Source organism: Coffea eugenioides, chromosome 8, assembly GCF_003713205.1.
Source record: "Coffea eugenioides isolate CCC68of chromosome 8, Ceug_1.0, whole genome shotgun sequence".
In the NCBI taxonomy this organism is placed as follows: domain Eukaryota; kingdom Viridiplantae; phylum Streptophyta; class Magnoliopsida; order Gentianales; family Rubiaceae; genus Coffea; species Coffea eugenioides.
The window spans coordinates 1,558,028-1,580,979 of record NC_040042.1 but is presented as its reverse complement, the minus strand read 5'-3'; the positions used below and the strand labels follow the sequence as shown (position 1 = coordinate 1,580,979).

Here is a 22,952-nt window from a genome sequence, read left to right as displayed (position 1 = left end):
TTTTTCTAAGTACCTTTTAGACTTTTTGGACTTACTTTCTCAGCTGTTAATGAATTAGTCTCGTCTGACATCATTCATCCTCGTCCCATCTACTGCCGTCTAACTACCCCAAGACCAATGTTGTCATCTTCTCGCATTAACTCCTTTCTTTTGAACTTAAAAATTATGCAGTTCTCCCATTCAACCAAAATCTATTTTTTTTTACAATCGAACTATAACATCATACCTGTGCATTAACTTCTTTCAGCACTTGAAGAATAAATAGTTCCCCTATTCAACTAAAACCTATTTGTTTCTTATCATCGAGCTATACGATATTACCTATGGAAACCCCCTCTCAATTTGTGAGTTGATTTCTTCCATTAAATTTTGTTTTTTAGTACTCGATTGAGAATTCAAGAACTATTCATCTTTCTTGTTAAGGGCAACTATCTTAGAGTTGGATCATATTTGCATGAACTTATTTTCAACTTGATCATGCTTTTGGTACTTGTTTATATATGTTCTAGATGCCTCGTGATTAACGATATCTAACCACATCATGTAGGTGCCTCGTAAGTAACGACACTTAATCATATCACGTATCCTTTTTTGTGTAACTTTTCTATATATGGGCTTTTTTGGACCAAGATTTTTTTTCTACGTTTTGTCTTTTTCTGCATGTTTATCTCTATTATTTGCCAGTGGTTTTATGGGTGTGTTTATTTAGTCCCTTCATTTTCAGATCGCCGAGACTTAGAACTTGTTGGACGGGAAAAACTTGTCTTGCACCTGCTCATGTAAGGTGCGTCAACTCACAATCATAGGATTTGAGGTTTTATATTTTATTTTTATTTGTTGAGAAATCTGGTCTAAAATTGTTGAGCTAGTAGATGATTGAATTGACCAATTTATATGAGTATAATTGTATGAAGAGGGATGATTAAAAGTGGACAATCTTCTTTCATTTATGGCCTTCCCTCTCGCCACCCCACAAAAATAGTATCTTTGTTCTTTTAAGTACTATTACTCTGTATGTATGTGTGTGTGGAATTTAATGCTTTGTGAATTGACAAGTTTGGTTTCGTGGTTAACAATTAAATTTTCTGGCATAAACTAGAGTTAGTACGAGGTTTATTGGGTAAGAATTAAGGCAAAGAATTGCTATTATTTCTATGTTTTGTGCACATGACTCATCGTTGATAGAATTAAATGTTAAAGTTGAAATGTACAATGCAATTACAACTTAGGTTTTGCATGGTTGTTCTTTTTGATGGAATTTTCTACAGTTCTATCCTTGGTTCAAATGATCATTGTCTCTTTTACGAGGAAAAGGGAGTCTGTAGTTTTTTATATTTGGATTTGGAACTAGTGTAGAATTTGAAGTACATAATTATTTATAGGTATTAATTGTAACTGTATGAAATAGATCACTTAAACTAGACAATTCTCCTTTAATTTAAGGCAACATTAAAGTTTTCTATTCTAAATAATATCTTTGTTCTTTAAAGTGCTGTTACTGTGTGAAAAATATGTGTGTGGAATTCAATATCTTGTGAGCTAAAAAATTTGGTTAGATGAGTATGCACTTTGTGCGCTCTCGATTTGGATGGAGACCTAGAGGAAGAGAAATAATCAAGGGAACTTTGATGCAGATGCAAGTGAATAAAGTAAAGCACAATAAGCAACCAAAAAAAGGAAGAAAGAAAACAAAAAAGAACCCTTCAGAGAAAACATGCACATAAAAAATACAATCATTCACCATGAATAATACTATCAAGACAAGGTAAAAATTTCGTGAAAATGAGATAGTCAAATGTGGAAGATTGAAGAATGTTCAATTTTATGAAACATCTAAAAAAAATATGATAAAGATAATGTTTATGAATCGAAAAGCCTTTGAGCCAATAAGGAATGGACACAAAGGCAACCTGGTAGATAGATGGTTAGCAATACCATGTAACATATTGTAATCAAAGCCAAAGATGATGACAAGAGAAAATTTGCTATGTGACACTTATTAGTTTGCCTTTTTTGCTTGCTTCAGAGAAGGCTTTTTCGAGTTTCTTGGAAAGTTCAAGTTTTAGGAGTTTTAGTCCAATTAATTCCGTGGTCTAAAGGCTAATCTATGGAGATATTGGACCACATTTTGACATGGACAGTTGTGGATTGTTTTCATTAAAAAAGTGGAAGGCAAATTTTTTTATCATAAAACTAATCATATGTGCAGAAACTTGCTTTCAACTTGATCACCTTACATTTGTGGTTTAAAGTGGTATTGGGTTGAAAATATATTTTTGAATCAAGAGATTTTTCAAAATTCTTTCCTATTTTACATTTATATCTCTATCATTTGTTAGATTAGTCGCATGTTCTCCTGAGTAGTCTTTTTTTCTGTTTCTTTTGGAAACTTTTGCTATGTTTTGGTGGACTTTGATTCCAAAAATCTATAGAGGATTAAATGCATAACTAATTTGCTTCCAAGTGATCTTGGAAAGATTCTCGATTCTCTTATTAGATGTATTAAACTCCTTTTTCTCTCTTATTTAATGGAGACTATGCTATGCAGTTTGTTTTGAACAATTTTGTGTTTTAAATGACTTGTATTAAAAGTTGCTAAATGTTCTTTCGGTCCTCTAGGTAGGTACTTTTAATTTTCTTGTATAGAGAAAATTTGTATTAGTGGTTCTCAAAACATGCTTCTTTATGGCCTCGTGACAAATAAGGAGGTTAATACTTTCATTATTGTTGGTTAGGAGTTAAGTACGAGGCTTATTGAGTTAGAATTAAGGCAAGGAATGCTTTTGTTTTTGTTGTTTGTATAGAGGTTCTGCATGATTTGTTTTTTTTATGGAATGGTGCTGATCTAGCATCGGTATAAGTGGCTATTGTTAGGTAGTCTGTGGTTTTAATGCTTGCTATCCAAACTTGAAACTAGTGTAGGATTTGACTTTTTATTCTTTTGTTTTTATTTGTTGAAAAATTTAGTCTAAGATTGGTGAGCTAATAGATGATTGAAATAACCTCATATAATTTGGGGTTGGATGCAATCTACTTCAAAGCAGATTTAACAGAAAAGACACATTAACCAAATGCAATCCACATCACATGATTCTCTCTATACATTTGCTACAATATAGAATCAGGAGTAGACTCTTGAAACTCTTGCACTATTGCATTAAACCTCATTCCTTTGGGTTAGGACCACCTTCCATCCTTCATCAGACCATTTACCTTAGAGGTAAGAGGCAGTCCTAAATTCTTATATAAATATTCAGGATATCTTAAATGTAAAAGCCCAAGTGCATGCCAATTATCAAACTAGAAACAAGTGCTCTTTCTATCACCAATGTCAATTTTAATCCATGGCTGTGCAAGGCGCCTAAGGTGTAACAACTTTCTCCAACACCATGAACAATCAGCATGAATTTGTACTTCCCATTACTTCCCTTTCAGCATCACAGAGTTTATCCGTCTAACCCATGAAAGATTTTTTTTTACACAGATTCCGAACGAGCTTAAGGAACAGACACTTATTCTAGTTGGCTATGTTCTGCACTCCAAGTCCACCTCTCTTTTTTGGTTTGCAAACATCTTTTTACTTTACTTTTGTTGTATAACTAGACAATGGAAATGAGGATAACAGGCTGTCAATCCTTTTAAGTACTGCTTTGGGTAATGTGAAAACCTAGTTCAATAGAGGTAGATACCATTAAGGACAGATAAGATAAGCTGCAACCGACCTCCACAGGTAAGCATTTTTGTTGCCCAACTTTATATCCTCTACTGAATCTTTATAAAGACATGTTGGCAATTCTTGTAGCTGAGTTTTGTTGAAATAAGAGGCAAACCTAAGTATTTAACTGGTAGTTCACCCCTTGGCGTCTCTAATATGTTGCACAGCTATTGTCCTACTTCATCACTCACACTCGCTACATACATGCTACTCTTATGAAGATTAGGCTTCAAACCAGATAAACTTCCAAATTCAGCAATAGTGTCCTTGACCAACAAAAAGAATGCTAAGTAGCTGCTGATATTAACAAATTATCTGCAAATGCAATATCGGATAATTCCAAATTTGAACAATAAAAATGAAATCAAATCCTCTCTCACGAATATTCCACTCTAGTAATGAAGTGAATAAAGTTAAGCAGGAAAAAAATGAAAGAGGAAAACAAAGAAAAGAAGAGAACCCCTTAAGAGAAAGCTACATATAAAGAAAATAACAATTCACCATGAATAGTACTACTACGACGAGGCCAAACAATTTTTAGAACGAGGCCGGCAAATGTGGAAGATTGAAAAATCTCGAATCTTATTATAAAATTTGGACTTTCTGATATAGGTCAATGTTTGTGAACGGAAAAGCAATTCGGGAAATAAGGAAAGAAGACAAAGGCAACCTGGTAGATAGATGGTTTCTAATACCAAGCAGCATTATGTAAGCAAGTCCAGAGATAATGATTAAAGAAAATTTGTTCCATGCCATTTTGCTTGGTTCATGGAGGGGAGGGGGGACTTTTCGAATCTCTTGAAAATTCTAAGGTTTTAGGAAATTTAAAAGAATTAGTTCCTTTGTTTGAAGGCTACTCTATGGAGGCATTGAACCATGTTTTGACATGGACGGTTGTGGATTTTCCTTTTTTTTTAAAACTAATTTTATTAAAATGGAACATAAGTTCTTTATCATAATGTTGGATCATACCTAATAGAAAGTTGCTTTCAACGTGTTCTGCTCACAATTGTGTATATGTAGTACTACTAGGCTGAACATGTTTTTGGTAGTTGTTTCCATAAATATGTATATGCCTCATCAGAAACAAGAGAGTAGCATCTCCACGTCACATACCCTTTATAGTGTGTACTTTTATAAACATGACATTTCTTGGAATCAAGAGATTTTTTCTACGTTCTATTTTGCATTTATATCAACATTATTTGCCAAATAATTTTTTCAGTTTTCGTGTTTAATTTCGTCTTGGTTTCTATACTACCTTTTCCCTATCTTTTTTAAGAAAGTTTGTCTTGATTTTGGTGGTTTTGATTCCTAACACCTGCAGAGAACTAAATGCATGTTTAGTCTACTTTCATGTGATCTTAGAAAGCTTTTGTGTTAGAGGCAATGAACCATTTATTTTGTTGTTAAAAAGATTAAAAATTTGTTACACATTCTGTTTTGAATACTTGGTGGTTTAAAACACACGCATCAAAAGTTGCTGAATGTTTTCTTGGCTCTTAGTACAAGCATGTTAACTACTTTTACTTGGTTAACTTGTAGGACAATGCTTAATTTTTCAATGCTTAGAAAGCTTGTGTTCAAGCTTCTTTCACGTCTCATTAGAAATAAGGCATATTAATACTCGGTAGTGTAGGATAGGATTTTCATTTTTCATCTTTATTTGTTGAGAAATCTAGTCTAACATTGTTGAACTAGTAGATGATTGAATTAACCAATTTATACATATAATAATTGTATGAAGAGGGATGATTAAAAGTGGACAATCTCCATTCATTTAGGGTCGCATTAAAGTTCCCCCTTTCCCACAAAAATAGTGGGAATTTAATTAAAGAATAGGGCCGCATTAAAGAACAATCTTTGTTCTTTGAAGTACTATTACTCTGTGTGTATGTGTGGAATTTAATGTTTTGTGAACTACAAAAGTTTGGTTTCACGGTTAACAATTAAATTTTTCAGTATAAGCTAGAGTTAGGATGAGGTCTACTAAGTAAGAATTACGGCAAGGAATTGCTATTACTTCTGTTTTTGTGCAGATGACTCATCATTACATGTTTTAGTATAGTGTTAATAGAGCCTTACGTTAAAGGCTAGAGTTGGAGCGTACAATGCAACTAAAACTTGGGTTCTACATGGTTGTAAGGGAAAGGTAGTCTGTGATTTTTTATGCTTGCTATTTGGATTTGAAACTAATGTAGAATTTGAATTAACAAATTATTTATAGGTATTAACTGTAACGGTATGAAATGGATTGCTAAAACTAGACAATCTTCTTTAATTTATGGCAACATTAATTTTTTTTTCTAAATAATATATTTGTTCTTTAAAGTGCTGTTACTGTGTGAAAATGTGTATGTGGGATTCAATATCTTATGAGCTAAAAAATTTGGTCAGATAAGTATGTGCTTTGTGCACTCTCGATTTGGATGGAGAACTAGAGGAAGAGAAAGAATCAAGGGAGCTTCGATAGAGCTAGAAGTGAATAAAGTTAAGCAAGAAAAACAACAAGAATGAGGAAGACAGAAAAAAAGAGAACCAATTCAAAGAAAACATGCACATAAAAAATACAATAATTTAGCATGAATAATACTATCAAAATAAGGTAAAAGATTTGGGAAGATGAGGCAATAAAAAATGGAAGATTGAAAAACATTGAATTTTATGAAGTATCTAAAAAAGTGTGATAAAGATAGTGTTTATGGATGGAAAAGCCTTTGAACCAATGAGGAATGGACACAAAGGTAAACTGATAGATAAATGGTTAGCAATACCATGTAACATTTTGTAATCAAAGCCAAAGATGATGACGAGAGAAAATTTGCTCCATAACATTTCTTGGTTTGCCTTTTTTCTTTGGTTGAGAGAGGGATTTTTTGAGCTTTTGGAAAGTTCAAATTTTAGGAGTTTTAGTACAATTACTTCATTAGTATGAAAACTACTCTGTGGAGACATTGGACCACGTTTTGACATGGACAGTTGTGGATTGTTTTCATTAAAAAAGTGGAAGACAAATTCTTTATCATAAAGTTGATTGTATCTGCAGAATCTTGCTTTCAACTTGATCACCTTGTGCTTGTGGTTTAAGATAGTATTAAGCTGAAAATATATGCCATTGGTACTTGTTTCCACAAACATGTACATGCCTCTTCAGAAGTGAGATAACGTCTCCACATTACATACCTTTTTTATGTGTACCTTTGTGCACATGATATATTTTTGAACCAAGAGATTTTTTAAGTTCTTTCCTATTTTGCATTTATATCTCCATCATTTCAGAGATGGTTTTTTGTGTTTTTTTGTTTAGTCGCATGTTCTCCTGAGTACTTTCTTGCTTCTTTTGAAAACTTTTGCTGGATTTTGGTAGACTTTGATTCGTAAAATCTACAGAGGACTAAACGCATAGCTAGTTTGATTTCGTGTGGTCTTGGAAAGATCTCTTGTTGGATGCATTAATCCTTTTATTTCTCTCATTTAATGGAGAATACACTATGCAGTGTGTGTGTTTCGAATAATTTTGTAGTTTAAATGACATGCTTTAAAAGTTGCTTAATGTTCTTTTGGTCCTTTGGACAGGTACCTTTAATTTTCCTGTATAGACAAAATTGGTATTAGCAATTCTCAAAACTTGTTTCTTTCTCACCTCGTAAGGTACATAATACTCTTGTTATTGTTGGTCAGTAAAGATCACTAGTTTATGACTAAATTTTCGATTTGTATCTTTACTTATAGAAATTTGGTCTAGGATTGCTGAGCTTGTAGATGATTGAACTGACTAGTTTTTATGGTTATAATTGTATGAAGAAGGATCATTAAAGTTGGACAATCTCCTTTACTTATGACTGCAATAAAACAATGTTTGACTAGGATTTGGTCTAGGATTGCTGAGCTTGTAGATGATTGAACTGACTAGTTTTTATGGTTATAATTGTATGAAGAAGGATCATTAAAGTTGGACAATCTCCTTTACTTATGACTGCAATAAAGCAATGTTTGGTCAAATATATATTTGTTCTTTGAAGTATTTTGCTGTCTCCAGTTGTTTGCGTGGTATATAATTCTTGTGAACTAAAAATTTGGGTTCATGGTTGATATTAGCATTTTCTAGTATATGCTGGAGTTAGTACGAGGTTTATTGAGTTGGAACTAATGCTTAGAATTGGTTCTATTTTATTATTTGTGCAAATGATTTATCTTTGCACTTTGTACAATAGTGTTATTAGAACATGATAGTAAAGGCTATGTAGATAGAAATGAAGTTTATAATGCAATTATAACAAAGATTCTACATGATTTGTTTTTTTTCATGGACTGTGGTCTGTAGGTCTATTCTTGGATTAGATAATCGTTGTCTCTTTTTACCAAGGAAAGGTTATTAGTGGTTGTTTACGCTTGCTATTCGAAGATGAAAATAGTGTAGGATATGAATTTTTTTATTAAAAACTTTATTTGTTAGAATCTAGTCTAAGATTGTCGAGCTAGTAAATGATTGAACTAACCAATTATTTATGGGCGTGAGGGTAACTGTTACTATTTGAAGAGGATCATTAAAAGTAGATAATCTCCTTTAGTCTAGGGCTGCATTAAGCATTTTTTTCTTTCAGCATTGTATCTTTGTTCTTTAATGCATTGTTATTCTATGTGTGTATGCGTAGACTTCAATGCTTTCTGGATTGAAAATTTTGATATCATGGTTAATAATTAAATATTTTGGCATAAGCAGAAGTTAATACGAGGCTTATTGAGTTAAAACTAAGGCAAGGAATTCTTTTATTTTTGTTGTTTGTGTGGAGGTTCTGCATGATTTGTTCTTTTTGTGGAGTGGTCTCCTGGTCTAGCATCGGTATAAGTGAAAAGGAATCTTTTGGGAAAGGTTTTCTGCTATGTTTTCATACTCGGATCGGGCATCGGCTCGGTTGAGTTCAAAGGGCAGGGGTCAATGGGTTCGACCGGGTTCGATCGGGGTTGAACTGGATGACGTCATAAATAAAAATTATTTAAAAATTAAAATATTGTATGTAAAATACTTAAGAACATGTTAATATTAATAAATGTATATTCATATATATTTGATATTTCAAATATATTTAACAAGAAAATACAAAGAAATTAAAATGATTAAGTAGCAATTTATATTATTCAATGAACATTAACAAGTTTAGAATTAAAATTATGGATTTGATTGAAAGATAACACCAAACTTTAGGACAACATTTATAAAGTATGAAATATTTGAAATATATTAATAATTTTTAACAACATAGGGGCCAAAATATAATATTGAAAATGTTTTGACCTTTCAAAAAAAAATTAGGCTACAGAACTGAGGTGGAGGTCTCCAACTCTGCTGCGCATGCCATGTCAGGTATCTGTTTCAATTAAGAAGGCTGCTATCGTACAAATATTCATGGCCTAGGTGCAATCAAAACAAGGGGAGTTGGTGCCGTGGTGGGGTTTCATGTTTTTTTTTCAGACGCGAGGCGATAACAATATAAATAGATGACGGGATTACCTCGTTAAAATCATTTCTTGCGTCCTCAAAATCTCCAGCTGTCATGTGGGCCATTCCACGTCGACAGAGAGCTTTCACATGAATAGGACTTATGTCCAACACCTACATTATGGATCCGTTGTCAGACTAAAGTTTGACTTGGAATGAAATGATCTAGAGCAATCAAACTCTTTGATATCAGACCGGTTCATCCGGTTTGTCAAACCCGATTTTTGACTAGGGTTGACCGAGTTTTATTACATCCGATTTTTTAGAGTAACTCGGACCGGACACTTGGCTGGTTCCCGGTTCGATCGATCGGACCAGTCGATCGGTTCCGAGTTTAAAACACAGATTTTCTGTCTATTCATGACCCTCAGGCCCAAAATATATACAATCAAAAGGAAACTGGAAAAGGAAATTGATCCCTAATCTACTGCAACTACCAAAAAGTAATCAATCCCTACTCTTCCTCAACTACCAAAAACAATTATTAGAGAATAACTACCAAAAATAACTCCTATCTTCACGCAATTACAACCCAAATATATACATACAACATTCTGCAATCTGCAATAACCCCCTCAAGTTGGTGCGTGGAGATCTCGAACGCCCAACTTGCAAAGAAGATACTCGAACTGTTGTTTTCCAAGCGCCTTGGTGAAAATGTCGGCTAATTGTTCTGAACTGCGCACATATGCAGTTTCTATATTTCCATTTTGAATTTCACTGCGCACAAAATGACTGTCAACTTCTATATGATTTGGTTGTTCATGAAACACCGGATTTGCCGCAATATGCATGGCTGCTTGACTGTCACAATAAAGTTTCATAGGTCCAGAATGCATTACCCCTAGAGAAGCCAGCAACCCTTTCAACCATTTAAATTTACAAATCATGGTAGCCATAGATCAATATTCCGTTTCAGCAAATGATCTAGACACGGTATGTTGCTTCTTAGTTTTTCAGGAAATAGGTGAGTTTCCCAACAAAACAAAATATCCAGTGAGTGAACGATGAGTTAATGGATAACTTGCCCAATCAGAATTACAGTATGCGCGCAACTGCAGGTTGCAGTCCGATTGGAGAAATATACCTTGCCTAGGTCTACCTTTCAAGTAACGAACCATGCGCAAAGCCGCTTCCCAATGTTCTTCTTTTGGCTTTTGCATAAACTGAGCAAGAACATGCACATCATAGGACAACTCAGGTCACGTAAGTGTCAAATAGATCAATCGTCCGACCAACTGTCTATACTTTTCTGGGTCTGTCAATAGCATGCTCTCTGCCATTGCCAAGCGATGATTCTGCTCTATCGGAAAATAAGTTGGTTTGGAACCCAATAACCCAGCTTCAGTAATAAGATCCAACGCATACTTACATTGACAAAGAAAAATGCCATTCTTATTTCTGGCAACTTCCATATCCAAGAAATATTTCAATACTCCCAAATCTTTCATATGAAAGCACTGACATAAATATTTCTTGAATTTCTGAATTGCAACACCATTATATCCCCCAATCACAAAATCATCAACATACACCAGGATACATATTTGTATGTTGTTTTAATTCAGAGTAAACAATGAACAATCAGAATAAGATTGAGTAAAGCCATACCGCTGCAAGGTATTAGTGAGTTTAGAGAACCAACACCTTGGAGCTTGTCGCAACCCGTAAAGAGACTTTCACAATCGACATACGTTTCCTGGCTGGGGAGTTGTAAAACTAGGAGGCATCTTCATATAACTTCCTCTACTAAGTCTCCATGTAAAAATGCATTGTGAACGTCCATTTGGTGGAGTTCCCAGTCCTTCGCTGCTATCACAGACAAGAAAGTTTGAACTGTTACCATTTTTGCAACAGGAGCAAACGTCTCATTGTAGTCAATCCCCTCGACCTGATTGTTGCCAAGAATCACCAAACGTGCCTTATACCGCTCGATTGTTCCGTCAGAATTATATTTGATTTTGTATACCCATTTGCTACAGATCGCTTTCTTCCCCGGTGGTAGATCTTCCACCGTCCATGTCCCATTTTTCTCAACCGCCTCAATTTCACTTGCCATAACTTATCTCCATTAAGAGTCATTCACTGTTTCACCATACAAGGTTGGCTCTCTACCAGTTGTTACCGCTACTAAGAAAGATCGGTGACACATAAAAAATTAATCACAATTCACATAATGCACTATAGGATAAGGAGTACATAGGGATGGAATTGATTTGGGAGAGCATGCAGAAGGGCTTACGCATCTAGTTGTATATGTCACATAATCTATCAAACGACTAGATGAGCGCTTTATTCGATGATCTCGCCCAAGTTGTTCATCAACCGTCCCAATCTCTGCACTTGTGGTGCCCCATTTCTTCATTATTCTCATCACTGTGAACCCGGTTTGTGATTTCTGATACTTCACTTGGAATATCCACTATTAGAATGTCTACTCTTTCATCAACCACTTCCTTTTTGGTGCAATCAGAGGCTTCAAAAAAATTTAACCTCGAAACACCTCGCGGTGCATCTGGTGCACCATCATATGGAAACTCATTCTTTGAAAATACCACATCTCGCGAAACAAAGTATTCACCAGTATCAAGATCATACAATCTCCATCCCTTCTTACCAAAAAGATATCCCACAAACAAACAACGCTGACTCTTGCTTGCAAATTTATCCTTGTCTTGATTCAAGTCTCGAGCATGGCACAGACACCCAAAAATTCGAATATGCTTGTAACTGGGTGGTTTGCCGAACAAACATTTGTAAGGCGTCTTATTCCCCAGGAGTTTGGATGGAGTCCGATTTATTAAATATCCTGCGGTTAGCATACATTCTCCCTAAAATTTAATGGGAAGATTTGCTTGGAATCACAGTGCTCTAGCTACATTCAGAATATGACAGTGTTTCCTCTCAACACGTCCATTTTGCTGAGGTGTTCCCACACATGAAGTCTGATAGATCATCCCATTTTCAGCAAAATAATTATTCAAACAGGTGAATTCCTTGCTATTATTACTTCTAACAATTTTCACATCCCTGTTGTATTGACGTTTGATCATAACAAAGAAATTTTGTAGTATGTGTTCCACTTCAGATTTAACCATTAACAAATAAATCCACATAGCTCTTGAAAAATCATCAACAATGGTTAAAAAATATGATGCACCACACGAAGCAGGAGTTCGATAAGGTCCCCATAGATCACAATGAATCATCTCAAAAATCTCATTTGCTTGATTTTCACTAGAATAGAACGCTGCTCTAGTCTGCTTGGCCCTTAAACAAATATCACATGATTTTTCTTTAACTAAACTATTACTACCAGAATTAACATTAAAAAGTAACTCTACTAGTTTCATAGATGGATGTCCCATTCTTCTATGCCACAGGTCATTGGTATCTAGACGATTTGCATTACATGCCTTAATGTCTGCCATAGACTTGAGGTAGTAAAACCCTTTGCATCGTTCACCTACTCCAATCACCATCCTCGAAGCAGGGTCTTGTATAACACATAATTTTTCAGTGAACAGGATAAAACAATTCAATTCATCAAGCAATTGCGACACTGAAATTGAATTGCAATTCAAGTTTGGGACGTAAAGCACATTTTTTGACTTTATATGTTCGTCCAAACGAACTGACCCTTCTTTTAAGGCTATTATTTGGTTGCCATTGGGCAACCCCACTGCACATCCTAATAATTCTTTTAAATTAGTCATATATGCTAAACTTTCCGTCATATGGTGGGAGGCGCCTGAATCAATTATCCAGTTCAAACAATTCTTACCAGACAATTTCTCACTGGTACCCGATTTGCAAGGATTCAGCAAACTTAGAAAGGCTGCCCACTGTTCACTGCTTATCAATCTATGCACCGCATGTTCCCCTTCTGCAACATCTGCCGACAAGGAGGATTGACTAACCATCTGAGTAGAGTTAGCTTTAGGCGCACTCCTACGTCCCCGTCCTGAATTCTGGTTTTCGCGTCCACGTCCTGACCTGCTTCCAATCTCCTTGGGCCAATCACCCCACCAATCAGGATATCCGATAAATTAAAAACAGTTTTCAGCATCATGTCCATCACGGTTGCAGTATGAGCATAATGCAGGCTTATTCTTTGTCCTAGTTCCAAGTTTCCTGCCTCCTGTGTTGGCATGAACGACAAAGCTGATGGGCTCCCCACATCCCTCCTTTTCTTTTGACATGTTTCGGACACGCTCCTCGTGACATATCAACGAGTATGCCTTACTAATGCTAGGTAGTGGTTCAGTGCTTAGACTGTTGGAACGAATCGTTCCATACATCGTGTCGTCCAAACCCATCAAGAATTGATGGAGTTTTTCTTCCTCGCGCTTCTTGTCAAATTGGACTGAGAGATTGCACATGCATCTTCCACATTGACATGTTGGAATCTGATCATAGTTTGCAAATTCTTTCCATAAGTGCTTCAACCTTCCATAATAGGTCACAATTGGAAGTCCTCGCTGTTTCCACTCCGCAAGTACCCCTTTGATCTGTTGAACTCGAGGCCTGTTAGCAATAGAAAACCTCTCTTGGATATCTTCCCACAAATCCTTTGTGATCTCTATATAAGTTATGGTAGATCGTATAGTTGGTTCTATTGTATTGAGAATCCATGATACCACCATTGAATTCACAGTCCACCAATCCTCCAGATCGGGAGAATCATCATCAGGTTGTTTCACCGTTCCATCAATAAAGCCACACTTCTTCTTGGCTCTCAATGCGGTTCGCATCGCTCGAACCCATTCGTCGTAGTTGTCCCCTTTCAATTGTACCTGGGTGATAATATTTCCAAGATTGTCGTTCGAGATCAAGATGTATAGTGAGACAAGTTTTCTTCCTTCAATATTCTTTTTCTTCGTATCGTCGTCCATGGCTCTGATACCATGAAAGGGAATCTTTTGAGAAATGTTTTCTGTCTATTCATGACCCTTAAGTCCAAAATATATACAATCAAAAGGAAACCGAAAAAGGAAATTGATCCCTAATCTACTGCAACTACCAAAAAGTAATCAATCCCTACTCTTCCTCAACTACCAAAAACAATTACTAGAGAATAACTATCAAAAACAACTCCTATCTTCACGCAATTATAGCCCAAATATATACACAAAATATACACACAACATTCTGCAATCTGCAATAATAAGTGGTCATTGTAGTCTGTGGATCGCCACTCTACATAAGTTTGTCTATCTATAGCTACTACTGCAACTATTACATCACACACTCTATTCACAATTCCCAATCGATCATCAACTGCTAATTCTCTTGAATCCGAGGAGCTTTAGGCCATGAAACAACCACAATTTGGACAACTTTAGTGATAGCTGTAAGAAGTTGTCCAGTACTTGTAGCAACATGTTGTAAAATCCTTCTATTCCTCTCCTGCCAAAGATACGTACTATACAATGATAGTAAGAGATAATTTTCTAATCTTAGTAACAAAGGAGTTTGAACCACCATGGTGACACCACCAATCCATTTCCTGTTCCCAAGGTAAGCACCCCATATATAGCAAGCACAATTTTTGCATTTTATCCCATATTCAGTGTTTAAGATATTCAGTGTCTTGATCGCATAACACACATCTATGAAGTATATCAGTCACACCTCACATGGTAAGTCTATCTTTAGTCATCAACTTTTGCTTTAAAATCAACCACAGTACAAACGCATAGTTGGGAACAAAAACTTTTCCTGAATGCCACTTCACTTTTCTGTCTGCCTGATAAAGTTTCTTCAAAGCAGATTTAACAGAAAAACACCTAAACCACATACAATCCACTTCACATGATCCTCTCTATGCATTTGCTGCAACATAGAATCGGGAATAGACTCTTGAAACTCTTGCACTATTGCATTAAACCTCCTTCCTTTGGGCTAGGACCGCGTTCTATCATTCACTGGACCACTTATCTTAGAGTTAACAGATAATCCTAAACTTTTATATAAAGATTCGGGATATCTTAAATATAAAAGCCCAAGTGCATGCCAATTATCAAAACAAGAAAAAGTGCTCTTACCATTACCAATGTCAATTTTAATCCATGGCTGAGCAAGATGCCTACGTTGTAACAACTTTCTCCAACACCATGAACAATCAACAGGAATTTTTACTTCCTTAAGACTATGTCCTTTCAGTATCACAAAGTGTATCCATTTAACCCATAAAGTATCATTTTTCTGACATAGATTCCAAATGAACTTAAGGATCAGACACTTATTCCAGTTGGCTATGTTCTGCAGTCCTAGTCCACCATTCTTCTTTGGTTTATAGACATCTTCCCACTTTACTTTTGCTACATAACGTGATTTAATTTCACCAGACCATAGAAATGAGGATAACATGTTGTCAATCCTTTTAAGTACTGCTTTGGGTAGTATAAAAACACCAGTCCAACAGAGGTAGATACCACTAAGGATAGATAAGATAAGCTGCAACCGACCTCCATAGGTAAGCTTTTTTGCTGCCCAACTTTGTACCCTCTGCTGCATCTTCATAGAAACAGGTTGGTAGTCCTTGTAGCTGAGTTTTGTTGAAATAGGAGACAAACCTAAGTATTTAACTAGTAGTTCACCCTTTGGCATCTCTAATGTGTTGCACAGTTGCTGTCGCACTTCATCACTCTCACCAGCTACATACACACTACTCTTATGAAGATTAGGCTTCAAACCAGATAAACTTCCAAATTCAGCAATCGTGTCTCTGACCAAACAAAAAGAATGCTCAATAACTGCTGATATTAGAAACAAATCATCTACAAATGCAATATAGGATAGCTCCAAATTTGAACAATACGGATGAAAATCAAATCCTTTCCCTCCAATATTCCACTTCAACAATATTGAAGTGAATAAAGTTAAGCAGGAAAGAAACAAGAAAGAGGAAAACAAATAAAAGAAGAGAACCCCTTAAGAGAAACTACATATAAAGGAAACAAGAATTCACTATGAATAGTACTACTAGGACAAGGTCAAAATATTTTTAGAACAAGATAGTCAACTATGGAAGATTGAAGAATCTCAAATCGTATGATAAAATTTGGACTTTGTGATGAAGATCAATGTTTATGAATGGAAAAGAAATTTAGGAAACGAGGAAAGGAGACAATGACAACTTGGAAGATAGATGGTTTCTAGCACCAAGTAGCATTATGTAAGCAAGGCCAAAGATGATGATCAAACAGAATTCATTCCATGCCATTTATTTGTTTCACAAGGGGACTTTTCGAATCTCTTGGAAAGTTTGGGTTTTAAGAAATTTATTACAATTAGTGCTTTTGTTTGAAGGCTACTCTATGGAGACATTGAACAATGTTTTGACATGGACAGCTGTAGACTTTTTTTAAAACTATTATTAAGGCGGAACACAAGTTTTTCATCATAATGCTGGATCATATCTGTAGAAAGTTGCTTTCAACTTGTTCTGCTTACAATTGTGTATGTACAGTACTAATAGGTTGAGAAAATTATACTTTTGGTACTTGTTTCCACAAATATGTATGTTGCTCGTCAGAAATAAGGGATATTATCTCCATGTCACATACCCTTTATAGTGTGTACTTTTAGCATGTCATTTTTTGGAATCAAGAGATTTTTCTATGTTCTGTCCTATTTTGCATTTATATTGCCATTATTTACCAGATGATTTTCTGGGATTTTTGTTTACTATTGTCTTGGTTTCTATAGTACTTTTTTTTCTATATTCTTTGAGAAAGATTTCCTTGGTTTTGGTTGTTTTGATTCCTAAAATCTATAGAGGATTAAATGCATAGCTAGTCTACTTCCATGTGATCTCAGAAAGCTTCTGCATTAGTGGCAGTGAACCTTTTATTTTGTTATTAAAACGATAAACAATTTGTTACACAATTTATTTTGAATACTTTGTGGTTTAAAAGACACGCATTTAAAGTTGCTGAATGTTTTCTTGGCTCTTGGGGCAGATACTTTAACTACTTGGCTAACTTGGAAGACGGTGCTTAATTTTCCCGTGCTCAGAAAGCTTGTGTTCAGGCCTTTTTCACGTCATATCAGAAATAAGGTACGTCAATACTCAGCAGTGTAGTATATGTAGGATATGTTTGTCATTTTTCATTTTTATTTCTTGAGAAATCTGGTCTAAGATTATTGAGCTAGTAGATGCAAAAGGGCCATGTATTGCTTCCAAATGCTAGTTTGTTATTGGCTTCATCTGCAATGGAAAGTCATCAGGGCAAGTAGATTGATCTTATCAATATCAATGGGCTATCATAGAAAAGAACAAAGTAGATCTTGGTTAACATTTTTGTCATGGGTTTTCGCTTTCAGGTCAAATGCTTGCCTGTGAAGTACTCTGGTTCTGAAAAAGACAATTAATTCCCCCGAAAAGATCGATTTTCACAATATTTACTTCCATGATGCACAAGTCACGATGAAGCTGTATCGAATTTTGAGAGCATGTTTCTCCTTTGGGTCTAAGATATTTTTATCTTTTATCTTTATCTGTTGGCAAATCTGGTCTAAGATTTTTTAGCTAGTAGATGATTGAACTAAACAATTATTTATAGGTGTAATGGTAAGTTTATGAAGAGGATCATTAAAAGTGGACAACCTTCTTTAATATAAGGAGGCATTAAAGCTTTGTTTTTCTTTTCTCCAAAATAGTATTTTTGATCTTTAAAGTATTGTTACTGTGTATAACTATGTGTTTGTATGGAATTCAATGCTTTGTTGAGTGAAAATTTTGTTTTCATGGTTGACAATCAAAGTTTTCTAGTATAAGCTGGAGTTAGGATGAGGTTTGCTGAGCTAGAACGCAAAGAATTTCTCTTATTTTTGTTGTTTGTGCAGATGACTTGTCCCCTGCACCTTTTAGAATAGTGTTCCTAGACCCTGATGGTAAGGGCTATTTAGCTAGAGTTGAAGTTTATAGTGCAGCTATAGTTAAGCTTCTGCATAATTTGTTTCTTTTTCTGGGAGGTCTGTAGGTCTATCATTGGTTTACCTGATCATTGTCGCTTTTACCAAGCAATGGTAGTTTCTGGTTTTCTATGTATTGCTATTTGGGTTTATAATCTTTGCTTTCTTTATTTTCAGGTAATATGGAAGAAAAGAGAAGCACTGTAGTGAAGAGGACAAAAGCTCAAATAAAGCACAAGTTGGAGAAGAAAGGGGAAAGTGAGGGAGCCCATGGTTCTCAAGAAATGAACGCTACTGAAGGGAAAAAGAGGGATGAAGAAATGATTATAATTAGCAGCAGTAGCGGTGATGAAGAGCAAGAGGGAGAAAATGTACACCGGAAGATGTTCAATAGAAAGAGGAAAGGAACTGCTAAAAAGATTTTTTATGATGATGAGAGCAGTGGAAGTGATGTTAGGATTTTGGGGGAAGAGGAAGTGGTGGAAGAAGTGAAATTGAAGGAATTAGATAGGATGAGGAGGAGGAGGAGGAGGAGGAGGAGAGACACTGTTTACAAGGGAAAGAATAATGATGGTGGAAGTGGAAGCGATGTCGTGCTTATGACTGAAGAAGATATCCCCCGAAACTTGAGATGTAATTATGTCAAGGGTAGGAAGCATTTTCCATCTAGAAGAAAGAGGGGTAGAAGTGATGGAAATGCGACAAATGAAAGGATGACCATGGAGAGTGAACCTTTAGGGAATCGAGCTCAGGACAAGGGAAAAGGTCTTCTAATTAAGAATCTTGATGCTCTCGACTCACAATCCTCTAGCTCTGAAGAGGATACTGATGATTCTGATCATACAAACCATTGGGGTTATTGTAGTGAGGATAACCTTGAAGGAGGGATAGGAAAAGATGATGGCTTCATTCAACTACCAAGTCCAAAGTCCAGAAAACAGGAACCAAGACTCGGAACATCAAGAAAGCGCTGCCTTCATGTTTCTGAGAGTGAAAGTTCTGATTCATCAGATCAGGTGCCAAAGAAGAAAAAGGAAGGCAGTAGAATATCTAAACCCTGTAAGAGAAGAGAAAGAGACGTGGATTACATGAATATTCTTCTGGGGTCCATGCTGAAGGATGATGAGCAGACAAAGGAAAATCCATTTTCTTTTGAAGACAATGGTCCTACTAATACACTGCCATTAAAATTCAGATTTGATGACGAGGATCTAACCCCACCGGAGAAAGAAGACTGGCAAAAAGAAATTGATAATCTTTTTACTGAGATGGAAATATGCCTTACATTACCAGATTCTGACTTTACTGAATCATCCAATTCCAAGGTAATGGTGCTTTGTTAATTATGAGAGATTTGACATTCTCTGATTACTACATTGTGATTTCAGGATTTGGAGTTACATAAGTATCTACATAGTTTCCATGACAGGTTGAACAGTTTAACTAATCCTAGAGAAACAAAAAATTGTTTCTTCAGTACGTTACTGCTGGTAATGTTTAGAAAGATAGCTCATTATTATGCTGCTGCCGTATTCCTTTTGTTAGATCCATTATTTGTCTGTCGGCTGATTTTGGAGATTTTAGTCAATCTGCTAACGTTTTGACTTCTTCCCCGGAATAGTGAAGTTGATGCCTTAGAACTTTGAAATGCTTTGGAAACATGCAGTAGGTATCATCTCATGTTGGTCATCTAATATTTGTTTCTTTCTCAGTTATTATCTAATAATCTATGGTGAACAAGATCATATATGGTTATTTTCAAATTGTTATAGTTTTGTTGACTGTATGGTTTCAGTTCTGCTGCAAGAAAAAGGAGTTAATGAAATTTAAAATACTAGTTTTACTCTGATATTTTAACTTGTCCATGCATGAAAATTTGGATTATGCGGAAGTAGGCAATTTTCTCCGCTCTTGTACAATAACTTTACAATATTTGGATTGTAAGACATGTTTTCAATTTCCAAACTGTACAATATTTTGGATTGTTTGATTTGTTTTTCGTCATCGTTGTATTACGTAAATTTGTTCTAGAAATTTCATAATTGTATTCACAATCACATACAGATACTCCCATCTAGTCCTTTGCGAGATCTCAGTCATTAGACAGAAAGACATAAAAGTATTTTCTGTGTGCTATTTGTGTCATAAGAAACCTCCTAAGTTTTTCACCCTTCTGGTGAAATTTACCATTTGTCTTAGATTTGCATCGTCCAAATAACGTTCTTGATATTTTTTGCTGGCTTCGCTGTCAATTTCCAATGATGTTTTTAGTTTCCACACCTTTTGGATTTTAAATTTCTGGGTTTCATTCCTAGCACAAGAACATTGATCGAGTTTTCTTCTTATCATGCATGTTTTACTCTTTTTAATCATCCGATTCTCCAAATTGAAACTCAAGTGAGAAGATTTTGTGTTCTTGTGTTGTTGATCATCAGGATGGCACTCATCATGTCACTGCAACGGCCAAGTGCCAAGCAGAATTATGTCTCTCAGGGAAACATCAGCTGATTCTTGAAGAACCAATTGGAATCGTATGCAGATGTTGTCAAATTGTGCATAAGGAGATGAAGGACATATTTCCTACACTGGTATGTATTCCAACTTGTCATTTGCATTTATATTCTTACTTGAATTCCCTTCCTTTATATATGCTCCTTATAGATGAACTTAAATGAATGAACTTCATATTCCTATATATATTTTTTTTCGCTAAGCTCCTTCTTTTATTGGCTCAAAACAGAAGCGAAAGCATGTAAGATGGGGGAACACCCTGACAAAGATAGAGATATAAGAATTTCTGTTCTAAGTGCATAACAGACACTAGGCTATTCTAGAACTCACTCTAAAACTTTAGGAGAAATGCCCAAGTCTAGGCACAGGCTCAAATTTTCACTAGACTGAAAAACCTAGCCAACCACTAACCAAACCACAAAGGTCCTGCAAAATTTGCTTGCAAACATAGTAAGCTGGATACAACAGACTTTTGGATAAATTGCAACAACAAATCTCACCCTGCACACATTTCTATCAAATGAATTTCTAGCACAGTGTTGTTCAACCTATAACAATTCAATGGACCAACTCTTAGCAACTGTATATCTAGCCAGTTCGTAGCATGATTCAAAGTCTCAACCGAGACCGAGACGACTAGGCCAAATCATCATCGGCGAGAAATCGGCCGAGAAATCTCCGATATAGACAGTCTCAGCCGAATCGGTCTGAGTCATCCCGAGTCAAATTGCAAATTTATATTCTACACATTTTCTTTTGCTAATTTTTTTAATTATTTTTGTTTAGCATGTTTTTAAATATTATTCACAATTTTTAGAATATTAAATGTTTCAAATTTTACGTCTCGCCGAGATCGATGTGAAACGGTCCGGACCGTGACCGAGACTTTGAACCATGGTTCTTAGAGAGTACGGACAAGAGTGTATGCTCAGAGATTCATAGTACCACAACCATGTTCAACAGGCATACCCCGAAACAGTAGCCTATCTTTAGTACTTAATGTCCACTCACATGCATGGTTCACAGCCGCAGTCGTGGTCCAAACCGTTCTACATCGGTCTCGGCATATCGGTCACTGTCTCGGTGAGACGCAAATTTTGAAGCATTTAATATTCTAAAAACTATGAATAATATTCAAAAATATGCTCAACAAAAATAATAAAAAATTAGCAAAATAAAATCTGTAAAATGTAAATTTGCGAGTTGATTCGGGATGACTCGGGCTGAATTGGCCTAGACTATCTGTATCGGAGATTTTCGGCCGAGTTCTCGACGAGTCAAGTATCTCGGAGTCATTTTATCTCGGTATTGTATCGGAGATGTCCGTTTCGATGACGACTCGGCTTAGTCATCTCAGTCTCGGCCGAGACTTTGAACCATCATGTCAACCTTGAGATACAGGAATGTTTAAGCATATATTTCTTTCCACAGACAACTATATACCTTGATAACTATTAGACTGAGATTGAAACTTTTTCATGGTTGATCTGGTAGTGTAGAATCCTGAAGAATCAGGTTTCGATCTACCTAATTGTCAAAATCTACAATAGGCAGAAAATAAGGAGTATCATGTTTTAAAGCAGCAGCACCTCTTAATTTCCTATCAGAGAACCAAAAACAAGCACCATACTTAATGGTAGTGGCCACCTTAGCATCATTTTTACTAGCAAAGAGCTGAATAATCTGGGCTGAGTTGTGTAGCGAAATGGGACTTTACGCAATTACCAGAACTTCATGTTGTTACTTGCATTCCCAGTTATTTTTTAAATTTTATCTAAATTGCTATTGCCCGCAGAAAAAGGAGACTCCACGAAGACGGGATTGGGTTGACCTTCGCAGAGGTGAATGCTTTGGTATTCATGAGCTTCATCTTGATGACCCAGGCTCTGGAAACTATTACACCTCCGTTGATGCTGAAGGCTCTGTACTGGATCTTATTCCAGATCACATTAGGATGTCAATGTATAGTCATCAGCTGGATGGATTTGTCTTCTTGTGGAAAAACATAGTAGGAGAAACCTGCATCGAGAAGCTGAAAACTGAACTTTCTGATGATGGAAGAGGAGCCATAATATCACATGCCCCTGGCACCGGGAAGACCTGCTTGACAATTGTTTTTATTCTGTCTCTGTTGAAAATGTATCCAATGTGCCGACCCGTGATTATAGCTCCTACAAGCATGCTGCTCACCTGGGAAAATGAGTTCCGAAAATGGGGATATAGAATTCCTTTTCATAACTTTAATAGCAAGGATTTGTCAGGAAACGAACTCAAAACTGATGCAGAATTTCTTCGGAGAGTAGG

At 35.8% G+C, this 22,952-nt stretch overlaps 1 protein-coding gene across 1 annotated transcript; it reads right to left on the bottom strand.

Annotated features, from left to right (window-relative positions):
• Positions 1-14,498: 14,498 nt before the first annotated feature.
• On the bottom strand, positions 14,499-16,443 carry LOC113779411. The gene is made up of 4 exons (XM_027324982.1): positions 16,336-16,443; positions 15,263-16,073; positions 14,912-14,964; positions 14,499-14,624 (listed from the first exon to the last, which is right to left on the bottom strand). Exons 1-4 carry the CDS (start codon positions 16,441-16,443, stop codon positions 14,499-14,501), a joined length of 1,098 nt encoding a protein of 365 aa, XP_027180783.1.
• Between the last annotated feature and the right edge of the window lie 6,509 nt (positions 16,444-22,952).

Excerpts from the sequence above, each read along its gene's own strand:
- LOC113779411 (XM_027324982.1), bottom strand. The coding sequence starts at position 16,443 with ATGGCATGGAATGAATTCTGTTTGATCATCATCTTTGGCCTTGCTTAC. Across the intron at positions 14,965-15,262 it reads TAAAATTGACATTGGTAATG|GCAGACAGAAAAGTGAAGTG; the intron begins GTAAGAGCACTT and ends AAACTTTATCAG. Across the intron at positions 14,625-14,911 it reads GTTTTTGTTCCCAACTATGC|GAGAGGAATAGAAGGATTTT; the intron begins GTTTGTACTGTG and ends TATCTTTGGCAG.